Here is a 22,049-nt window from a genome sequence, read left to right on the forward strand (position 1 = left end):
GCATAAATACAGCATGACGCCGTGTCCTCACGGTGTACTGAACATTTGTCACATGCAATGGAACGCACGTTTAGCCCCGTCTATGGCCCTGCTAGGCATGAAATTGTCTAAATACCAGCTCGGATTATTTGAAATATTGATTGGTGACTGCCCTGCGGCAAGCGTCTCCTTACTCCCTAGCGGGACACGTGGAAACCTGCATTGTTCCGAGTGTGTGAATAAAATAAAAAGTCGCATTCAAGGCATCTCGGATGTAGTTCTGTGATATCTGTTTCTGGGGGGCTATTCTCTAACATGGTGGAGGGGGGGGGGGGGGGTTGGGTTCCATTGCTTTGTGAGAAATGCGAATGGTTCATGGTCTCTTGCCATGATGCCAGGAGCACAATCGGGGTAACTGCATGGAAAAAGGACGAAAAACAATGGCGGTGGAGGAGTATTGTCGTGAAGATGACTTTGTGCGTTTTGTGACTTTTTTTTATTCTCCTGATGTCTCGTTCACACAGGGGCCCCCAGGACCCATCGGGCTCACGGGCCCCCCAGGCCAGGCGGGAGACCGGGGACCCCACGGGCAGGTAAGTACCCCCCCCACCCCCCCCTGCTACCTTAACGAAAAATGCACCGTCTATAATTTTACCAAACTCCGTGGACATTGATTGAAATTAGATTTTTAGGCGCGCAATCAACTTGCGTCGAGTAGCGCTCGTAATTCGTTTTTTGCTGTGTTCTTTTTGTAAGTAACTGTTCGGCTACTCATTCAGGATCGTGATCGTAACGAATGAGTGAATTCACTTGACAATACAAACGGGACGGTGCCGGTGACGCGGCGCGAATGAGACGACGCACTTCAGGAAAATGAAATCAAAGTTCGAATTGGATCGTTCCAGTGAGTTGCGAGCAGTTCATCAGAGTGCAGCGTGAGCGGAAGGAAGGTGGTGGCGGGGAAGGTCATGAGTCGTTCCCTTGCTAAAACTCGGCCACTGTTGTTCGCATGATGATGCAGGTTAGGTTCTCAAAGCGCCTACACGTCACTGCTTATCGAGATGCTGTACTAATAAGGAGGGGTGTAACTCAGCGTTAGGACTTGGGGAAAACAGGATTATGTTTGTTCTGGGATTATCGGTGCTAGGGGAGGTAACGCGAGGGGAATGATAGGCTTAGAAGGCTGCAGAGCGGAGAGGGAAAGAACACATTGGTATGAGAATGAGCAATTGAAGAAATGCTGAGGAATGTCACGTCAAAATGCCATTTCTGACCGGCTATTGACCGCCTGCAATTGCAGTGTTACGCGCTTCAACGTCCCCGCGATGTTCGCCATCCACGCACGGCGCAGGCCCGCGTCTTCTAGCCCGCGCGCAAGCGCCTTGAGGCGAGCTCTCGTCGGCTGGGTCGCCGTGTCTCTCGTTCCACGACGGAACGCACGCGCCTCCTCACTGCCCTCCTCTCCATCTTTTTCAACAGGAATCGCCGGGAGCGCCCGGGGCAAAGGGAGACAAGGTCAGCGCTCGCGTCCGTCTTAGCGTCGGTGTGCCCCAATGCCGCGTCCCTCGCTCTGCCCAAAGTGTCCGTTGCTTCGTGCGCGCCGAGTTGGAACGCGTGGCCCCATGTTTGTGTTACCCCCCCCCCCCCCCCCATGGCTGTTCCTGTGTGCGTCTGTCTGTGCCGGCAGGGTGAGCCCGGGGAGGGCCTCTCTGGAGTCACAACGCTCCGGGGGGTCAAGGGTGAACAGGTGCCGATTAAACCGCCACGCACTGCCGCGCCGCGTACAAATAAATAAATAATACTTTTTTAAAAAATCTAACTCTCCTCGATTATTTTAAACACCTCCTTCCAACAGAAAAACATATACAGTCTGTCCTTGAGATAACGTGGGCGGATTAGCCGTGTCCTGTACAGTATGTATGTATGTTGAACTTCTTTCGCACAGTACGTAGTCAAAGGTGCTATTCGGAGGTTTTGCGTATAACGGGGTTTCATCTTGTTCCCCTTCAAAATATGAAAGGATGTCAAAAAAACTCGCACTCCCGAGGTACAAAAACTGGACTTGACTTGATGGTGATGCTGCTGATACTTCATTGGGCAGTGGTCCACAAGCACAAACACCAACAATAACTCAACACGCTCACCAGTAGCACCGGGTTTTTTCGGTGGAGCACTATCGCTACAAGCTGGAGTTGGTGATTCCCGCTTCACTTCGTTCCCAGGGAGAAAAGGGAGACCGCGGTCCTGAAGGGTCAAGGGGAGAGAAGGTGAGGCATCACTTAAACATTCTCTTTGCTGAGGTTGCATGGGGAGGGTTCAAAGTGCTGAGCCAGCAACGCAGAGACCATTGGTTCGAATCCAGGTTTCGGCAGCCTGTGGTTAAGCCAAGTTTCTTAAGTGCGGTGAGTTGATGGGTCTCAGCCCTGGTCACCAATCACTGCACACAATAACAACATAAACCCATCGCATTACATTTATTTCAGCCATGAGAATCAGATATATGGTTTTTGAGAGACGTGATGAATATTCCTCTCTGTAGTATGGCAGGTGGGAAACTGCTGCCCTCTGCTGTATGCGGACTTGAGGTCACTTTAAAAGGAACTCAGAGGGAGCTCTGTGATATCCGCTTCCACAGGCAATTTTCAACACAGGGCGATACACTGCTCTGCGAGAGTTACGAATGGATTGTCTCGTAACGCTGAAAAAAAAGCGAATCATTATTTATTTACTTTACAACTTAAACATTTTCTTGGGGCGTGTTGTGGCTGTAAAGGCTGTGTCATTGCTGGAATGCTGTGTTGCAGCGGTACCTGTGCACTCGTGCTGATTGTGTTGTGCTTGCACGTTGCAGGGCATGATCGGAGAACCAGGAGACCCGGGCGAGATCGTAAGGGAGTCTCTTTTTATTTCTCAATCACAAAACTCTCCAACCGTCCATTTGTCTGTGAAGGATGCTATGGGTGTGCACGCTCCCAATGATACATGGCTTTCACGTGTGTGTGTGTGTGTATCTTTGTGGAGAGCGGTGGCTCAGTGGTTAGCACGGCCAACATTGGTTGACGGATATCTGAACCTTTAATTGGCCTCCCCAAGGTCGAGTCAGCCTTCTATGAGTACATGGTGCGGTTTGTAAACATTTGTATTGGGGAGACAATTGCGGCCGGCCGTGGTATTGGCCACCCACCCCCTCGTGTGCTGTGCCGACCTTCATAGGTGCTCGCTAACAGCACTTGCCCCAACAATCTGTTAAGGCTATATGGGGGATCTTTGTCTTTGTGTCTGTGTGCATGCAGGGATTCAAAGGGGCCCACGGAGAAAGGGGGTCGAAGGTAGGAAACTGTCTTGTCTTGAGACCCAACCACTGAGGCTGCTCTTTAAACATTGCCACGGCGTCACATACATCTTTTGCATGATTTAGTGACGTTTCAGATAATGATTTCACAATGAAGAGACCGCAGAGCAAACAATGTCGTTCAGTAATAATATAGTATGGACAAAATGTATATACACGTGTTGCACACTCGAAATGAAGGACGTGGGCAGGTGCTCCAAATCGAGGGCAAACACATTTATTGTGCGTTAATGTGTGAGATGCAACAGCACGTGTGTCACACACAGCAATTATCACCGAGTCGCCATTAACCACGTGACTGGTGTACACGTCCCGTTAATAAATAACCCTACCAGCCCCCCACAGGCCCAACTTAGTCATCACATGCTGGTGTACACACGTGCATTGATGTACTGCACAGCACATCAGGACTTATTAAAGAGTGGTCCATTCCTAATGTGTCACACACGACGAAACAATTTTTTTTAAGTCTAAACCGTGCTTGAAAGGACTGGCTTGCCCATTTCAACTGACATTCAAACCCTGACTGAAAATAAAGTGTTGAATTGTGGGTGCATTGGAAACTTTTCTGGGTAGGTAACTTGAAATTGTTGCTTTGATGTTCGCACAGAATCCAGCGTTCGATTTGCACGAAAAATGTTCGCGACCCTTAGGCATGTTACTGTGTTACAGCGTCTCTCTCTTGTCTGCACACTCTCAGAAGGCTAAGGAAGTGACCGTAGATGTACAGTTGTGCAAGGGTGCATCCATATTTGATCATGTGGTACATCCGCCATCTCGTGGGGAATTCTGGGAAAGTAATTCACGCGAGTACGAGGTTCATGGTAGCTGACACAGCGGTGTAATGGTGAGCACACTGGGACCATCAATCCAGAGATCACTGGTTAAGTTCCATCTCCTGTCCAGCAGTTGAAACAACGGTGCAAGTTTCTGCCACCTCTGTCCAGCAATGTAATTGGGTTCACCGCCGGCGACCTGCAGTTCGTGTTTGGTGGTGGGGTAAAGTTTGGGTAGTAAGCCCACTTCTTCCAACAAACTCGTCTGATCAGAGTGGAAGGGAAAAACATAAATACCCTCAAGAGTTCACTGTAGTGATGGAGGGCCTTCCGCCAGCAGTGGCATAGGCAAGCAATTTCAGTGTCCAAAAGTCCAGCACACACAGCCAGCACACATACATGTTGGTGAAATAACAGCTTCGATTGTGTTGCTGATTGCACCTTTACATAAAGGACATTGTGTTAAAATAAAGAGGAGTAAAACTAACAAGTATTCATGTATATTGAACTTTGTTTCATACCGTGCATAACCAGCTGTGCTAATCGGAGGTGCGGCCGAAGGACGACAAACTAAATATGAAAAGTAGTTCTAGAGAAATGAGTTTTCATGATGAAGAAATGAGTTGCGATGTCACCAACAGGGGGAGCCTGGAGTAGGAACCGTTGGGCTTCCAGGGTCCCCTGGCCCCCCAGGACCTCCTGTAAGTATCCCCTTACCGCCCCCTTTAAACCTAACCCCACCTTTACCTACGATGTGTCATGATAGAAGTAAATGAAAATGTAATAATTGGGAACTCTTCCAGCAAGGAGTGCGGCCACGCTGTGCCAGAGAAAGGTCTCGGAGAGGCGATGTCGCAGAACTTCTTCTGAAGTCACCTCAACGAACCTCTCCATGCACGCTCGGGGGACATGTGTTCAGTGAAGAGTGTTTTACAGCATGCCAATCAAACTTGAACTTCTTAAACCTCAGAGCTGACATTTTTTGCTCATTTTTTGCTCATTTTTTGCTCATTTTTTCTGAGAAACCAAACGTAACGCGATGCTTTCTTTTGTGCAGTCATTGTTGACCGCGCTAAGGCCATCGACTCGCTGCACCGTTGTAACCACAGTCAGCCGGTATCCACCCTGGGTTAGAGCCCAGGATCTCAGCTGCACTGGATCAGTGTCCCTAACCCCTGACCTTCCCAGCTGTGTCTCTGGGTTCTCTTTCTCAGTCTGAAACTTTTGAAACGGCGACATTCCCAACTCCTGGCTTGGGTCGCGAGTGAATTCTCATCTCCTTCTGCTAAGTCACAAGTGCTATTACTGCGTGGGGGTTGGCTGCCACAGATTTTCTCCCTCCATGAGCTTCTCTTCTGGGATTCCTCTCTCGTCACATCTCCTGTCCTCGCATCTCATTCCACCGCATCCTATCCCACCTTTTCTCTTCCTGTACCTCTTTTGCCCTGCACCGGTGGAATCTCCATAGCCCTTTCTCATCTATAAGTCTCTATGTTAGTTTATGTGTCTCCCTGTGAGCCTATAGGTTTCTGTGTGAGTCTGTGGGTCTCTCTGTGAGTCTATGGGTGTCTCTGTGAGTTTATGTGTCTGTCTGTGAGTCTTTAGATTTGTGTGTGACTACATGCATCTCTGTGTGAATCTATGAGTAGCTAATTTCACCACATCTCAGAATTGTCATCTCTGTCCTTTCAAGCTCACTGTGAACCCTGCTATTAAACCCCAAACAAAAAATCTCTCCCATTTCCCTTCTCTCCACAATCCTCCTCCTCCTCCCTGTGCGGATGATGCCACCAGGGAATGGTGGGGGCTCCAGGTCTCCCTGGGGAGCGGGGGCTCGCAGGGTCCACCGGCCCACCAGGACCCACAGGGCCCCGCGGGGAAACCGGCAGCCCCGGCACGCCCGGGCCCTCGGGCGAGAAGGTGCATACGGCAGTGGAGAGAGACTGACAGCTGCCTTCACGCTGATAGCTGCAGCAGCTTTAGGTGTTTCATTGGTAACAGCAGCTGTAGGTATCACGCTGATAGAAGGTATAGGTGTCACGCTGGGAGAAGGTATAGGTGGCACATTGACAACAACAACTTTTGGGGCCATAGATGGAAGTGTAGTGATGGTTATGTCAGTTACACAGATGACATCGACCACAGCGGTCACACTTACAGCAGCCATAGCCTTGACACTGGTGAGGGTAGCCTCAACAACAGCTGCATGCGTGAGCAGGACCACCGACAGCAGCTGACCCAGCAGCCAGAGCGGTGTCAGTAGACGTGGCATTGCGTCTGCCGTGACCAAACTCGTTGTTAGCCCACAATGGAATGATGCTCTCACCCTGTTGGGGTGTCTAACCGGGGTGTGTCGGCACAGGGGCCTCTGGGCTTCCCCGGGCTGGACGGATCCACTGGAAATCCCGGCCCACCCGGCCCCCTCGGTCCCCAGGTACCCCCACGTCTCGCACACACACACAGACACACTAGCTCGCACGTGCACACATGCACACGTGCACACACATACTAGCACGTACGTGCACACACACTAGCATGCACATGCATACACACACACACTAGCACACACACACGCTATCAAAGACAAAGATCCCCCGTATAGCCTTAACAGACTGTTGGGGCAAGTGCTGTTAGCGAGCGTCTATGAAGCCTGGCACGGCACACGAGGGGGTGGGTAGCCAACACCATACTCGACCGCCTTTGACTCCCAAGTGGCGATGTTCACACATTGCACCGGGTATTAATTAAAGGCTGAGTCGACCTAGGGGTCGGCCCAGGACTGGTTCAAATATTCGTCACTGTTATTGCTTGTGAGCGGGAATCGAACTTGGGTCGACGGGTTTGTAGCGCGTTACGCTAACCACTATATTTAAGCTCTTCATTAGGATACACACGCAGTCATAGACGCACAGACATACGCCCCATCAGACCACACCAACAGTTTTAGAAGCACGTAAACATCAATATACATTTTAATCTCAATGAATGTCCATCTGTTTAGTAAGTAATGGTGCCATTGTATACACCATGTGTTTACGTGGATGTTCTCCACGTCCTAGGCATCATGGTTATTTACCTATTCATTTGTTTTGCGTGCAACAGGGAGCTGACGGAAGGGCGGGTGAGAAGGGAGACAAGGTGAGAGCAGAAAATGATTCCAACCACACCTTGACCACTGCTGCTGTTTATGCTGTTACTTTCACTGCTGTTGTTTCTGCTTGTTTCCATGTATGTTGAAGTTATTTTGCACCCTATGTAGCCAACCGTGCGAATCGGAGGTGCGGGATAAATAGTTTCAGCTGCTGTTCCTTATGCTGCTGCTGCTGTTGCTGCTCCTTCGACTGCTGCTATTCTTGCTGCTGCTGCAGCTGCTGCTGCGTAACGTGCGGTGCATCTGTTCTCGCTTCCCCGTTTCGTTGCACGTGGCCAGGGCGAGGTGGGGAGCGGCTTGCCAGGCCCCAAGGGTGACAAAGGGCACGCAGGAGCCACGGTGAGTGGCAACTCGAGAGGATGTGCAAGTCGCTAACGATGGGAAGTGGTCAGCGATTCATCCGGGCAGTTGCACAAATTGGGCAAACCTCCTAATAACGTGAACGTGGTGTCGTATTGGAGGTGATTATCATGGCTTATTTAGGGAATGAGCTCATGGTTTTGACGTGTACATGAGACTGAGTGCGTCATCATCACCATCCCAGCTTGGATCAAAATGTCAGTCCGTCTGAGTAAGTCCAACACCGCGGTATTCCATGGCCATTTCTCCCTTATCCAGAAATGTGGACAAATAATGTCCCCCTTAATTACAGTCCTGTATACACTACTTCCAAGTGAAAAGCCACTTCATGATTATTACATTGTATGACCAAAATCATGAAACTTCCCATTCGGAACAACAAACCACCCTCTCTCCAATTCCTCAAAATGAAGACTGCGCAACTGCACTGACACCCACAAATCCAAAATGGGGGGGGGGCCCATTTGGGGGGGGGGTTAGGGGCCCATTTAATTATTCCCACCAGGGCCCATGCCAACCGCGCTCCACCACTGTTCTCTGTGTCGCAGGGCGAAGACGGCCGACCCGGACAGCCAGGCCCACCAGGCTCAGCGGTAACGCATGCACACGCACACACACACACGCATGCACACGCACACGTGCGCGCACCTACCCACACGAGTACACACACATACACACGCATGAACTTAGGCACACGAACACACACAGGTGTAGTGACTGACTCAGAGACACTTCGAGTAGGAGGCACTCTGTTTATTAACAGCCTTAATAGTTCACACTTAGTAACTACAGCTCCCAGTCAGGACAGCTGGCAGACTGCCTGACTGACGACGCCGAGATGGTGAAGACGGTGACGAAGATTCCAGCAGCACAACGGAATCCCACTTCAAATGACAGCCCCGAGCTCCTGTCCGGGGTCTCCTTTTATGGTTCCAGCGTGGCCTCGCTCCCCGACCATGCCCGGGCTTCCTCCACGTGCCCCCTCTGTAACCTTTCCCCTACATCCCCTCTCTCTGGTCTATCACGTGACCTGCTGTCAGACAGGGCTGCTGTAACTGCAGATCCCCTTCCCTGCCAGCAACAAGCGCTATGCTGCTAAGTGACCGATTCTATGTCACTACGTGCGTCTACGCGTTCCGATGTGTTGGGATGCCGTTGGCGTGGTGCGGAATGTCGCCACCCCCGAGTTCGTGGCGTCGTCTCTTCTGACTCGGCGTCTGTCCCTCGCAGGGGGCCCTCGGCACGCACGGAGCTCGAGGAGACAAGGTACACACCGCCGCCCCGCACCCCCGCCTGTAGTTCGTACGACGTCGCGTCGTTACCCCCCCCCACCCCCATCCCGCTTCTTCCAAACGTTGAGAGATTATTTGCCGTGAAGTCCGTGCGCAAATGCGTGGTGAAAATTTTGAAAAAAACCTCGTGCACACTTTCCACACTCGGGAGACAAAGGCGGTCGTGAGCGGTGCTGCACCATGCTGGACACACTAGGTGCTTGCTAACAGCACTTTCCCCAAGAATCTAATGCTACATGGGGGATCATCGGCTGTGTCTGTGTGTGAGCTCTCGTCAATGGGGAGGGGCAGTTGTGTGATTGGCGCATTGCACGACGAACCCGGCAACAGAAGTTCATTTCCCGCTCATGACCAATAACAGTGGTGCATGCATGAACCGGTCCTGGACCTCCACAAGGTCAACTTTGCCTTAAAAATAAGTACCCGGTGTGGCGTGTAAACATCAACACTGGGGAGACAAAGGTGGCTGGGCGTGGTGGTGGCCTTCAAAGGTGCTCGCTAACAGCACTTGCCCCAACAGTCCATTAAAGGCTACGTGAGGGATCTTTGTCTTTTTTTGCATTTTTTTATGGAAGCTGCTGACTACTCTTTGTACACCGAGATCTGTTCCGTGACCTGCCAGCGAGCCTTTGACATTTCACATGGCCGAAAAGTGCACCTGGCCTGGCACAATCGCCGTGGTGACGTCACCGCCACTTATTGGCGAACGACAGCTGTTGTTGTTGGTGTGTGTGTTGCGATGGTCACTGCCGACTGATCCATTGACTCCGTTATCCCCGCCGCCCCCCCCCCCAACCTGTGCTGCAGGGGGAGTCTGGGGCCTCAGGAGTCAAGGGCGACAAGGTGAGGGGCGAGCACGACAAGAAGCTCGCTCAACGGCTCACCCAGCATAGGCGGAGAAGACAGATGTATCACCGTATTAAAGCCTCCCTCATTTTCTGTTACCCATTCTCTTCCTCTTGCCTCCCCTCGCCCCTCCACTCCTTCCCATGCCTCCCCTACCCTCTTGTGATCCACAAGTAGCCCTCTATCGCTGTCACCGATTTCTCATTGCCAACTACATCATTCCACTTTGTCACCATTTTGAAAGCTATGTCAAGCGCTTTGATTGAAGGCGCTCTATAAGCAATAGTGAGATTAGATGGCGAGATCTCATACCTGGTAGGCTTACATGTAGCTTTATAATGCGTGTGGCCTGCCTGGCTCAGGGTCCATAATGGCCACGTCATTGTACTGAGCCAGCACTGCTGAGAGCCTGGGTTCAAGTCCAGGTTTTAACTATGGTGTTCCATGGTGACGACTTGTTTACGTGGTGACTGTGCGTTGTCGTGGTGATGACGGCGTGTTCCCTTGGTGACTGTTTCCGTGGTGACGACGGTGTGTTCCTGTGGTGAAAGTGTGTGTTCCATGGTAATGGAGTATACCTGTGGTGAAGGTGTGTTCCCATGGTGAAGGTGCGTTTCCATGGTCACCGAGTGAAGGCGTTCTTTCGTGGTAACGGCGTGATTTGCGGTCCCCAGGGAGAATCCGTGGGGGTCCCTGGCAGCGAGGGCAGCAAAGGAGTGAAGGGGGAGCCGGTGAGAGCCCCTGGCATGGCGCGGTACACACACCCACGCGCACGTGACGCACATAGCACGCACAACACATACAACGTACACGGTACACCCGGCACGCCACGTAACAGGCACACCGCACGCCAGGATCATCGCACACGGCACACCCAGTGCACGGCAACACGGCGCAACCCCAACGGTACGACACACCCACGCAGCTCGGCAGGCTCAATGCACCCACCGTTCCAATCGCATCCCACGCTCCCCATCACTTTCCACTTGTCTGCGTGTACAGCCCTATGCCAGTCCACTGCTGGATGAGGGTCTCCAGCGCGCAGTGCCGAGTCCAGTGCCGGATTATCCTCGAAGCATAAGTAGCTACTGCATATGTAGTAGCTACGGGCCCCGCACTTTCAAGGGCCCCGCGCTAAATTCTTTCAAGCTATCAATTCCGGTTCAGTGATTCTGCACTTGCTCTATTAGTATAGTTCTGTACTGCCTTCAACTTTTATGAACGACTGGGTGTTTAAGGTTAGCGATTTGTCGTATCATCTGGCTGTATAGCAAATGAAAAAGAAAATTACTGTACTATGCAAGTAAAAAATGCATGTTTTAATATTGAAGTGTTTTTATTTATTTAGGGCCCCATTATACCATATCCTACAGGCCCCGCACTAGCTTAATCCGGCACTAGCTGCGTTGTGGGAGTGATTTGTCCATACTTCACCACCTTGGCCAGTGCAGGGTCGTGGAGGCATGGAGAGCATAGACCTGGGAGCAGAGACACTCCGTTTCTTCGGATTTTTCTGCACTGTCCGTCACTGCCCGCAATGTAATCTCAGCAGCAGCCGATAACACCCATTGTGTGGAGCAGTCGCACCCCCCCCCCCCCCATCCAAGCACTATCCAGGCTCAACTCCGCTTAGCTTCCTTCCCAGTCGCTTAACGTGGCCTGCTGACACAATCGCTGACCGCTCGCTGGGAGCGTGCAGGGCCCGAGGGGCTTACGGGGACTCGACGGTGAGAGGGGAGAGCGGGGAGAGGAGGGACCGCATGGGGAAAAGGTGAGGTGCCGTCGTCGCCGTCGTCATCATTGTCACAGCAGCCATCACCGTCAGCATCGACACTCGTCACTAATGCATCATTATGGATTGTATGTATGTTGAACTTCTTTCGCATCCTACGTAACCAACTGTACCAATTGGAGGTGCGGGGGAGGGACACAAAACTAAAGACAAAAAGCAGTTCTAAAGAAATTAGTTTCCAATCTAAAGAATGAGTTTAAAATTTCGTTATCATCTCCATGATCGGTAATTATTAGTTATCATTGTCAGCATTACCACTCGTAACTGACAAGTCGTCATCATAACTTCATCATCATCATCAGCGGTATCATAGTTGTCGTCAATCACCATTGATTATAACGTGTTTAACACGTAGGCTTTTGTGACCAATGTTATCCATACTAAAGGTTTTTTTGAGATAGATCTGGTCTTCACACCTAATTGACTGACAGTGGTGACATCACCATTTCTCTATTTTGGACCGCAAGAGGAGGACTTCTATACATTTCTGGCTGTTGCCTGATGAGGCTGGTTGTAATCGCCAACAAAACGTTGTACTCGAATTTACTCTCCAACACACCGGTGTACTGTACTCATAACTAATTGCCACATTTTGTTTACGTGACAAACCTTACTAATTGGCTGTGTTGGGTGGTGGCGTTGTTTATTTATAACACGTGTTTACCCACGAAAGTCTCCAGACTCTTTTTCAGCAGGGGCCTGCTAGGTTTTTTCAGTAGGGGCTGATGTTGCTGTTGACGCTGCTGTGTTATCCGCATTGAGTAATTTGCAGGTAATTTTTCAGCATCGGGATATCATTTCAGCATTTGCCCATTAAGATTCGTATTGTTAATATCAAATGCAGGCTTTCTCACGAGCAATATTACGAATTTGATGATGAGTTTTGTTAACGCCTACCGATGCTGCGAGTCATCTCCGGTGGAACGTCATGTATTATTTTCAAGTCTTGTTTGCCTTTGCTCAGTAACCAGTTTGCTAAAAATCTAAACACGTAAAACATGTTATAAAATTTTACCAGGTAAGGCCCACTAAGCTATACAGCTCTTTTTTCAGAAACGACCTGGCCACAAATAATAGCTTAATGAAGTGGTATTGCGTGGAAATTTACAGCAGCAAATACTCTGCACACTCAGTCGGCACAACAACTCAGCCAGCACAACAGGCCAGGTGACAGCTCGATTTGTTTGGCTGTGGTGGAGAGTACACGGCTCCAATTGACATTGAATCGATTGTTATTGTTGCTGAAGGCATTACCTTGGGGAAGTTGCGAAACCAGCACAAGCCGCGTGCGAAGGACGCGCGTTGCTGCAGTTCGTCTAGGAGCGGCTGTTCGTTGAAGGCTGCGGCGTCACGCACGCGTTGAGTCATCATCTTTCTCATTGCAGGGCACGAAGGGAGACCTGGGCCCCAGGGGCCCGTCGGGCCCTCCTGGTCTCCGAGGCCCTGCCGGAGAGAAGGTGGGCCGCTTTGTGATTCTTGTCGTACGCGAGCTCTCGCACCAGTCACGTGTGTACACGCGGAAGCACCGGTGTGAGCAGTCGCGCGTGCATGTGTGTGTGTGTGGGGAGGGCTAGTGCAGTGGTTTGCGAACTGCATGCTCCGAACCCGGTGACACGGGTGAAATTCCCGCCCGCATCTGACGTCAGCGACGAATATCTGAATCGATCGTGGGCCTACGCTAGGTCAACTTGGTCTTAAATGAGTATCTGGTGCGGTGTCTAAACATCAGCATTGCAGAGACAAAAGCGCCCAGATGCGATGCTGGCCACCCACACCCTTATGGGCCATATCGGCTTTCACTAACAGCACCTGCACCAACAGTCTGTTAAAGGCTATATTGAGGACCTTCGTTTGTGTGTGTGGGTCAGTTTGTGGATGTGTGTGTGCGTTTTTGTGTGGCAAAGATAAAACTCCAGCAGGTGCAAACTCGGAGATGTCAAAACATTAAATAATGCAATGAAGTGTTAAAAATGTATGTCTTTGTGTGTAAAACCCTGACATATATAAGACATGTAACAGCATTAGTCAACACTGCGGCCTTCAAAGGAAAAGTAGAGAATAGGGGACGTTTCAAGCAATGTCCCTTCTTCATAGCACACATGTGCTTGTGATAAAGGGCCTTTAGCACAGTGTTATTCACGAATGTGTTGAGTTTTTTTTGTTACTTGTGCTTTTTGCACCACTTCCAACGCAGCAGCATCGTCGAGTCATTTGTTCGATCCACCCGCGGGTTTCCCAGTCGAGTGCAACAGGCCGTAGTTTGGCCGAGAAACAGCAAGCATGGCACCAGGCTTGCAGGCTGCGTTGTGTGCGGACTCACGCACACTGCGTGTACGACTGCGGACGGCTTGCTATGAACCCCTTGTGCTGCGTTTGCTGTGCAGGGGGAACCTGGTGAACCGGGCATCCCCGGGGACCCCGTGAGTATCACCTGGTCATACTCGCCTCCTGACCAATCACAGCTGCCCGGGTAACACATTTGTTCAAGCTATAAGGGTTGTTTATTTGCAATCTCGAATCGATTTCAAGATTATACTCAGCGTCTTCAAGATCATGGACTCTCTCCTCATCTCACTCTACTCTCGCTCCTACCTCTCATCTCACTCTACTCTGCTCCACGTACTCGCCTACCTCTCCCCCTCTCACCTCACTCTACTCCCCTCCACTCACTCTCCTACCTCTCTCATCTCACTCTACTTCCCTCCACGCACTCTCCTACCTCTCATCTCTCACCTCACTCTACTCACCTCCACGCACTCTCCTACCTCTCATCTCTCATCTCACTCTACTCCCCACCACGCACTCTCCCCCTCTCATCTCACTCTACTCCCCTCCACACACTCTCCTACCTCTCCCCTCTCATCTCATTCTATTCCCCTCCACGCACTCTCCTACCTCCCCCCCTCTCACCTCACTCTACTCCCCTCCATGCACTCTCCTACCTCTCCCCCTCTCACCTCACTCTACTCCCCTCCATGCACTCTGCTACCTCTCCACTCTCGCTCAATAGGCCACTCAATCTTCTCTGCTGTCCCCATGGAGCCCCCACCAATCATTTGTGCTGAGTCCCCAGCTCCAATGGTGATTGGGTGCGCACTTCAACGTGAGTGGTCAAGAGCCTATAGTGTGCATTCCACATTACTATGATGGGGACAAGTCTGTCCATATAACAATGCTAGTTGCGTCGTATGTCGAGTGCCGGGTTCGTTTATCTGGGTGTTTTGATACAGCTTCTCTTTCATGGTGCTTATTTTACTGACCCGAGAAAGATGATGAGTTCTTTAATTATGTGAGGCAGTTGTGGATTTTGAGTTTATAATGCGTTGTTGTTGTTTTCAGGGGGAGGATGGCATGAACGGGAAGAATGGGACAAAGGGAGACAAAGGAGACCTTGGCCCCCGGGGAGAACGCGGAGAGAGAGTGCGCATCACAACACCATCATCATCATTGTTATCGTCATCAAAATTGATATCATGATTGGCATCATTGTCACCAATCAACATCGTCGTCTTCATCATTTCCATCGTCACTGCATTCATTTGCCATCACCATCCATCAATGTAGATTTTTCCATCATCGTCATGACATCTTTCTCATCGCAGTCATTGTCATCGTTATCATAATCAGCGTAAGTATTGCATTGTTACCATCATCAGCATCATCATCATAATTGTCATCTCCCCTTCTTAAGCATCTCACAATGGGCTGAACACCAGTGAAAAAGAGCTTCACAGCTTATAGGGTTCTTCCAGTTTAAATAAAATGTCGATGTCGACACCTATTCACATTATCGTTATCATCATCATAATTGTCATCTTCATCACTATGGCCTCATTAATGTAACCAACATCTGTATATGAAATGGCACTGTTGTATCCGAGACGATTCTGTACTGCTAACTCCTGGCCACCTCGCAGTCCACCGTGGTCTGGAGTTTCAGAAGTCTCTCCGTGGTCCACCAACCCTAGCCTCAAAAGCACTGGATCATAGGCCTGCGCCACCACACAGAGAGAATATTTAAGTAGACGAGAGAGACTGGGTGAGATTTGGTGGTCAATGAGGTCAGGTCCTCATAATTATCGTCCTTCACAATAGGTTTTTGGTTGAGGCCATGCAATGATCCGGCCAAAATTGTGTCGTGAAACCCTCCACCACCACCCGACGCAACCTCAACAATGAAATAATCACGAGGCGTCAAAGCGTTAAACGCGCCAAATCGTTATTGTTTCAGCTGACTCAGTGGTGAGTTGAGGAGCCATTCTCACAGCCAGATTTAGCAGCGATCAGATACCAAAGGGTTGGCTTGAAACTGCATCAATAATTCTAGATTTGAAGTTTTCATGACTGCAAGGATCCATAATCGTTGGTTCTTTCGGTAAAGTCACGTAGATGAAAAATAAAAAAGAATAAAAATTATAATAATGAAAATAATAAAACGAAAATAACTCAATTAAATCACGACGTTTCGGGCGCAACACCTCATGACGGACGCTTTTGTTGTGCCCGAAACGTCGTGATTTAATTTAGTTATTTTCATTTTATTATTTTCATTATTATTTTTTTCATCTAAATGACTTTACCGAAAGAACCAAAGAGTATGCGTCAATAATCTTCAGGTGAGAGACCAGGAAATCGGCATCTTTATCATCGTAACTTTGTCATTGCATTAACCTAGGTTTCCATTGACAATGAAGCAACAATGTTTCACGCATCTCGATTTATTTCATCAATAAAGGATACATACATACAAATACACAGATTGAGCAATCCACCAACCCTTGCATCGAGGGGGAAGGCGCTGAACCAGTTAAAATATTCATCACTGATGTTGGCCGTGAGCGGGAATCCAACTCGGGCGGTTGGGTTCGTGACGCAGTGCGCCCACCGCTACACCACCGCTCCCCCGCAAGAGGTCGCACACCCAGCGCATTCACGTACAGGCTCTGTCTGCTGATAATTTATGGCTGTGACGTTTGTACACAGGGAGAACCCGGAGCCAAGGGCAAATGTGGGGACAACGGACTGCCGGGGGAGCAGGTGAGAGGTGGGGGGGGCGTGGGAGGTCCAGCGGGGTGGGGGCCCCTCGCCCCATCTCAGTCACAGTTGGGTGCCGGGGCCGTCGATTCGTTACGATAACGTCACTTGCAGTCGCGTCTGGCTCATATGTGCCTTGTCTGTTTACGTACAAGTGCAGTGATTAATCGCCACAAATCTATGTTGATGTTTTCGTAACTTATTGCGACTGTGAATGGTTTTTAGAAGTAATTTTTTGAGCCAACCTTCGTTACTGGAAGTTGTATATTTTTATATTGGTTACCACCGTGCAGCGTTTTAAATTTCTTCTGCAATGCAGATTGTTTTTGTACCAATTTCTATTTGCCTCTTCGTTGTTTTAGTTTTTGCTTTTGCCCTTGGTCACTCTTTACAAATGAGACTCATCCTTATTCCCCGAGTTCTCACCTGGCTAAGCAAAATTAATTCTACGCTCAAAACTCCCAACACAAACAGGGGTCCGCTGTGCAACACTCAGAACCCCCTTGAGTAGGCTGGGGCGAGCGAGCGGGACAGTGGCCACGCGCCTACAACGATCGTTTCCGCAAGCAGTGGACCTCATTGTAACGACAGCATTCTCTCTCTCTCTCTTAGCCGTTAACTCCCCACCGCTGTGAAAAAATATCTCCCCCTGACCCAATGTCTTCTGCTCTTCACGATCCCCTGCCACCTCCATCCTTGCGCCCCCCGAAATAGTCGAAACTAAACTAACTCCAAAATTAGTTTTTATTTACCAGGTGAGGCCCACTGAGCTATGGAGATCTTTCTCAGAAGCGAGCTGGCCACAAATGGTCGTTCAACAAAGTGGCTTATCGTGTGGAAATATATAGCAGCCAAATACTCAAAACGCACGTTGCTTCTAAAAATCCACGCGACCACGGGGAAAACACGCAAACACCAGATATACAGACATCGCAGTCAGGATCGAACCCACGACCTCCTGTATACCAGGTGAGGTAGTTAACATCTCGCCACCGTGGTGACTTCCCACTGTACATCCACCCCTCTGACTTCTGCTGTTGGTGCACAAATGGTGCACATTTTTGGTCAAATGCAAAGAACGAGAGTTGGGGTTGCATGCCATTCATCATCCAACCATTGCGGGTGACAAGATGGCACCTGCGGGCGTGGCTGTGGTAGCAAGATGGCTCCAAACCCACCACCTAAGCTGGTCGTCATGATCTATCCACTCCTGAAATTAACGCCTCGCCAAGCCATCGCCATCTCTCGCAGTCAGCCTGAGCTGATTTCATCGCTCCTTCTCCATGGGTGACGTCCTCTCTCGCGCATTCACTCCTTTGCCACGTCACTAGCAGGGCCGGTGGCCGGGAGCCCTGCTAGCGACCTGTCCTGACCAGGTTAACTTTGCAGTGCACGTGCTCACATCTGCACCCCCTGCTCTGCGTGTGTGCGCGTGTGTGCGTATTTCAGGGAGACAGGGGCTCGGTTGGGAAACTGGGAATCCCTGGCAAGAAAGGAGACAAGGTGAGTTGGAGAAATCGAAACCGAGGTGCCGAATGCTTGTATGATAACGAGAGATGTTCGTGAGTGATAGCTTAGCCTGTGTGTGTGTTCGTATGAGCATATGCATGTGCCACTGTGTGCGACTCAGTCTCAAAATGAGTACCTGGTGTGGTGTGTAAAACATCGCCACTGGGGAGACAAAGGTGGTCGGGTGTGGTGCTGGCCACCCACCTCCTCGTGTGCCGTTCTGGCCTTCATCGATGCTTGCTAACAGCACTTGCCCCAACAGTTTGTTAAGTGTATACGGGGAATCTTTGTCATTTTGTATAATAATTTTCTCATTGTGGGTCACAGTGTTTGCGACGACGCTGAGTTACAAACCCAGCGATCCGAATTCGATTCCTACTCGTGGCCAACAACAGTGACTATTATAATTTTCTGAACCGGTCCTGGGCCTTTTTGCGTGTCTGTCCCGTGCTGTGTGCAGGGTGACCCTGGCATCCCTGGTGTGCCAGGTACGCCGGGCCAAGAGGGCATCATGGGACCCAAGGTGAGGCCTCCCACACACACACCGTCACACCCGTGGAGTCCCATTTTCAGAAGACTTAATTGCCCCGCTGTCTGCAAGGATACGAAGGCATCATAATGAAATGACCGAAATTAACAAGCGCTCGCCCCAAGCCAAATGTGCACCCAAACGGTTATTCAAAAGTAGGCCAAGGTCTCCGATTGGCAGACAGAGGCCTCCACGGCAATTGGTCGGGAGGCAGGGCTTTTGAAGTGATTGGAAGAAAATCTTTGAACGAGAATAGGCTGGAAACAGAGCGGGGCCCAGAGGCGACAGTTGGGAACCGTTAGAGGAGAAGGAGCGGGATTGGCTAGGGGAAAAACAGTGAGGGAAAGGGGGCTCGAGAGATATAAAAGGGGAGAGCACAAGGGGAGGGGACATTCAAGGGAAGGGACGAGCTTCAAGGCCAAGCACGAAGCCCGGACCTAGTGTTGTTACTGTGTCATTAAAAGAGGCTCCTTGTAGTTCGTCATTCGAGTCATTTAAATAATAAAGCAACCATTGGTATTGACGTTGTCTCCATGAGTCCAGTGACCAAGAGGAGAAGCTTCGGGGTAGATGGTGGGAGACTGTCAGGGTGGATTTTGGCAGCTGCGTGTCGACTGTCCCAGCGGCTGCGGGTTCTGGTTGGGGGCAGAACGTGTTTGCGACCAGGTGTGGTGGCATCTCGGCAGCACTTGGCCACGGTGACGTCTTTATCTCCAACAATAATAATAATAATGCTGCTGCTTATCCAGGAAGGCCTCACTGTGTCTCAAGGCTCCTTTGCAAGAGGGTGCTGCTATGGGATGTTTCACCCATTCTGTTAATTTAATGTTTAGCTTCACGTCTGGAGGAAATAGAAAAAAAAACGGAAGAAAACTTGCCAAGCACACGAATATGTTTCACACAGATGGATTCAAGAATCCAGTGTTGTGCTGCGATCTGCTTGCCACCTAACAGCCAAGGCCCACAATAACTGCCATACACAGGCATTCAACCATCCAGGAGCTAACCAGGCTCAAACCCACTTTGCATCTGAATTCTGATGGGATTGATCACTGTCGCTTGAGAATGAGACTATCCTGGTCTCTTGAATTGTCACCTACTTAAACAAAGGAACTCGACTTGGGTGCATTAAGGGTGGGGTGCTTTTATTTTTTATTAAAAATTTTATTTAAAGCTTTCGTGACTGCAGTAATTCATATTCTTAGCTCTTTCGGTAAAGTCACGTTGATGTCATTTGGTTGCATCACCTTTGTAATGGCGCGCCACGTTACGACGCTGCAGGAATTGTCATTATTAAACTCGCACAATGCAGAATTGTAGAGTGCGCGTGCACGCACACACACATGCACACGGGGGTGTATCTCTGTTGTCTCCCTCTGTGCGTGGGACAGGGCGACCGTGGGCAGGACGGACTCGCAGGCCCCAAGGGAGACATGGGAGACGGTGGAGACCGGGTGAGAATCTGTGTTTTTTTTATATCACAGTTTCTGAGTGCAGGGGCGGACAGAAGGCTCGTGACGCAAAACAACTGGTGGCTACGATTGGTGGGGGATGGACAGCACTGCTTAAACTAAAACTACACATTTTATTTTACCAGGTCAGGCCCACTGAGCTATGTAGCTCTTTTTCAGAAGCGCCCTGGCCACAAATGATAGGTCGACGAAGTGACTTATCACGTGGAAATGTATAGCAGCCAAATACTCTTAAACGCATGTTTCTAAATGTGGAGGGAAAAACCGGAGGACCCGGAGAAAAATCTGTGCGACCATGGGGAGAGCACGCAAACTCGAAATATACAGCAGGCGTCACGGTTGTTATCGAACCCCCCCCCCCCGACCTCCTGCATACCAGGCAAGGTAGTTAACATCTCACCACCGTGATTGGGTGTGGGGTTCCTGTATGGTGGACTCAAACACCCATTTTGTTTCGTCACATTTTTGGCGGTGGATCGAAGACTCTGGAGAGAGAGGAGAGTCCTCTCCTCGCCTGGTGGGACAAACGCTCTGGATAAGAGGAAATGTCGCTTGGGGTTTCCCTGGACTCCTTTGCTAATGGTCGGGTTTTTCTTTGCCGAATGTTGCTCTTCAGTTTATAAAGTGTGGGCCATATGTGGGAAGCGGTGGCGCGGCAGTTAGCACACTTGTGCTATGAACCACGCGAGCCCAGTTGGATTCCCGCTCATAGCCAACACAATTGACGAATGTCTGCTCAAGTCCTTAGCCACCGCTTGCTCGAGTACTCGGTGTGGTGTGTAAACGTCAGCATTGGGGAGACAAGGCCACCAGGTGTGGTACAAGCCACACTACCCTCCTTGTGTGCCATGTTGACCTTCATAGGTCAACATTGCCCTTACAATCTGTTAAAAGGCAATACGGAGGATCTTTGTGGGGAGACTATACAATAACAACCATTACAAGTTACTTGTAAAATGTTCCAATGAAGCATGCGTGGGATATCTTCAAATACATAAGTACGTGGGTTATCAAGTGTTTTCTTCAGGACACCCGTCAAATGTAGCATCCTGCAATTAAGGCAGCTGAACACACGATCAGAGGAGGTTGTGAAGAGAGACATTACCCCAATTACTGAATCGGACTCTACAGAGCAGTGATCACCTCTTCCTGCAAAAACTTGGCAGCACCCTTCTGAAAAAGAGTCTTGAGAGTCAGTGAGGCTTTCCTGGGTGAACAAGCACAATAATAAAATCACATGTATTACCAATGATACACTTGTCACCATGAACTCCTCACTTTATTGGTTGGACTCCCTGTTCAGTCCCACCCCATCGATACACTCCCCGTACCACTCTCCCTGTGGACACGTTTATCCTGGTGTGTGTACGCGTGTGTTCGCGTGCCCGTGCGTGTGCGTGTCCCGTGTGACAGGGATTTCCAGGGCCACCCGGGCCTCAGGGACCCAGCGGAGCCTTGGGTCGCCCAGGGCCCCCGGGTGTGGCCGGACCGATTGGGCCCCCGGGTCTGGAGGGGATTCAGGGCCAGAAGGTGGGTGGGCATTTGCATCTGCGCGCGTGTTCGATTGTGCTTGTGTATACGTACACACAGACCCGGCTTCGATATCTGGCCACATCGGTGGCCATTGATATCAGTGCTTGTACGTGAATGGTACGTGTGTGCGTGTGGCTGGTCGTGGGTCCGGCCACACCGGCCCCCTCGTGCAACAAGGACCTTCGTATGTGCTCGCTGATAGCACTCATGGGGACTACAATGTCGGCAGAGAGCAGTACAAAAAATTATCCGTTGTACCAGCCCGCACTTACCAACGTGGTGAAGTGTGGTCAAATAGCTCCCCCTTCCTCCCCCTTACTGATATAGCCATCGAACAAAGTCACCGCATCGCGCGCCTTCAGATGCGCTTCTGCGGCCGTCTGGAATGCTCTTCCTCCCGATATTAGGAAGCCACTGGAGCTAT

General features: G+C 50.3%; 1 protein-coding gene across 4 annotated transcripts in view; it reads left to right on the forward strand.

The window, feature by feature from the left end:
• The window catches only part of COL7A1 (collagen type VII alpha 1 chain), a 131,036-nt gene that overhangs the window by 105,535 nt on the left and 3,452 nt on the right, over nucleotides 1-22,049 (forward strand). For all 4 annotated transcript variants that reach the window (XM_076072111.1, XM_076072112.1, XM_076072113.1 and 1 more), the window contains exons 84-107: nucleotides 504-572; nucleotides 1,459-1,494; nucleotides 1,667-1,726; nucleotides 2,202-2,246; nucleotides 2,831-2,866; nucleotides 3,273-3,308; nucleotides 4,749-4,808; nucleotides 5,902-6,027; nucleotides 6,470-6,541; nucleotides 7,210-7,245; nucleotides 7,538-7,597; nucleotides 8,167-8,211; nucleotides 8,849-8,884; nucleotides 9,718-9,753; nucleotides 10,431-10,487; nucleotides 11,456-11,527; nucleotides 12,934-13,005; nucleotides 13,933-13,968; nucleotides 14,888-14,968; nucleotides 16,532-16,585; nucleotides 18,032-18,085; nucleotides 18,552-18,614; nucleotides 20,012-20,074; nucleotides 21,506-21,622. In XM_076072111.1, the coding sequence (XP_075928226.1) occupies nucleotides 504-572; nucleotides 1,459-1,494; nucleotides 1,667-1,726; nucleotides 2,202-2,246; nucleotides 2,831-2,866; nucleotides 3,273-3,308; nucleotides 4,749-4,808; nucleotides 5,902-6,027; nucleotides 6,470-6,541; nucleotides 7,210-7,245; nucleotides 7,538-7,597; nucleotides 8,167-8,211; nucleotides 8,849-8,884; nucleotides 9,718-9,753; nucleotides 10,431-10,487; nucleotides 11,456-11,527; nucleotides 12,934-13,005; nucleotides 13,933-13,968; nucleotides 14,888-14,968; nucleotides 16,532-16,585; nucleotides 18,032-18,085; nucleotides 18,552-18,614; nucleotides 20,012-20,074; nucleotides 21,506-21,622 (1,422 nt within the window). The remainder of the gene's footprint in view (nucleotides 1-503; nucleotides 573-1,458; nucleotides 1,495-1,666; nucleotides 1,727-2,201; nucleotides 2,247-2,830; nucleotides 2,867-3,272; nucleotides 3,309-4,748; nucleotides 4,809-5,901; nucleotides 6,028-6,469; nucleotides 6,542-7,209; nucleotides 7,246-7,537; nucleotides 7,598-8,166; nucleotides 8,212-8,848; nucleotides 8,885-9,717; nucleotides 9,754-10,430; nucleotides 10,488-11,455; nucleotides 11,528-12,933; nucleotides 13,006-13,932; nucleotides 13,969-14,887; nucleotides 14,969-16,531; nucleotides 16,586-18,031; nucleotides 18,086-18,551; nucleotides 18,615-20,011; nucleotides 20,075-21,505; nucleotides 21,623-22,049) is intronic.

This window comes from Petromyzon marinus, chromosome 36, assembly GCF_048934315.1.
Source record: "Petromyzon marinus isolate PM22_M1 ecotype Great Lakes invasive population chromosome 36, UKy_Petmar_22M1.pri1.0, whole genome shotgun sequence".
Lineage (NCBI taxonomy): Eukaryota > Metazoa > Chordata > Hyperoartia > Petromyzontiformes > Petromyzontidae > Petromyzon > Petromyzon marinus.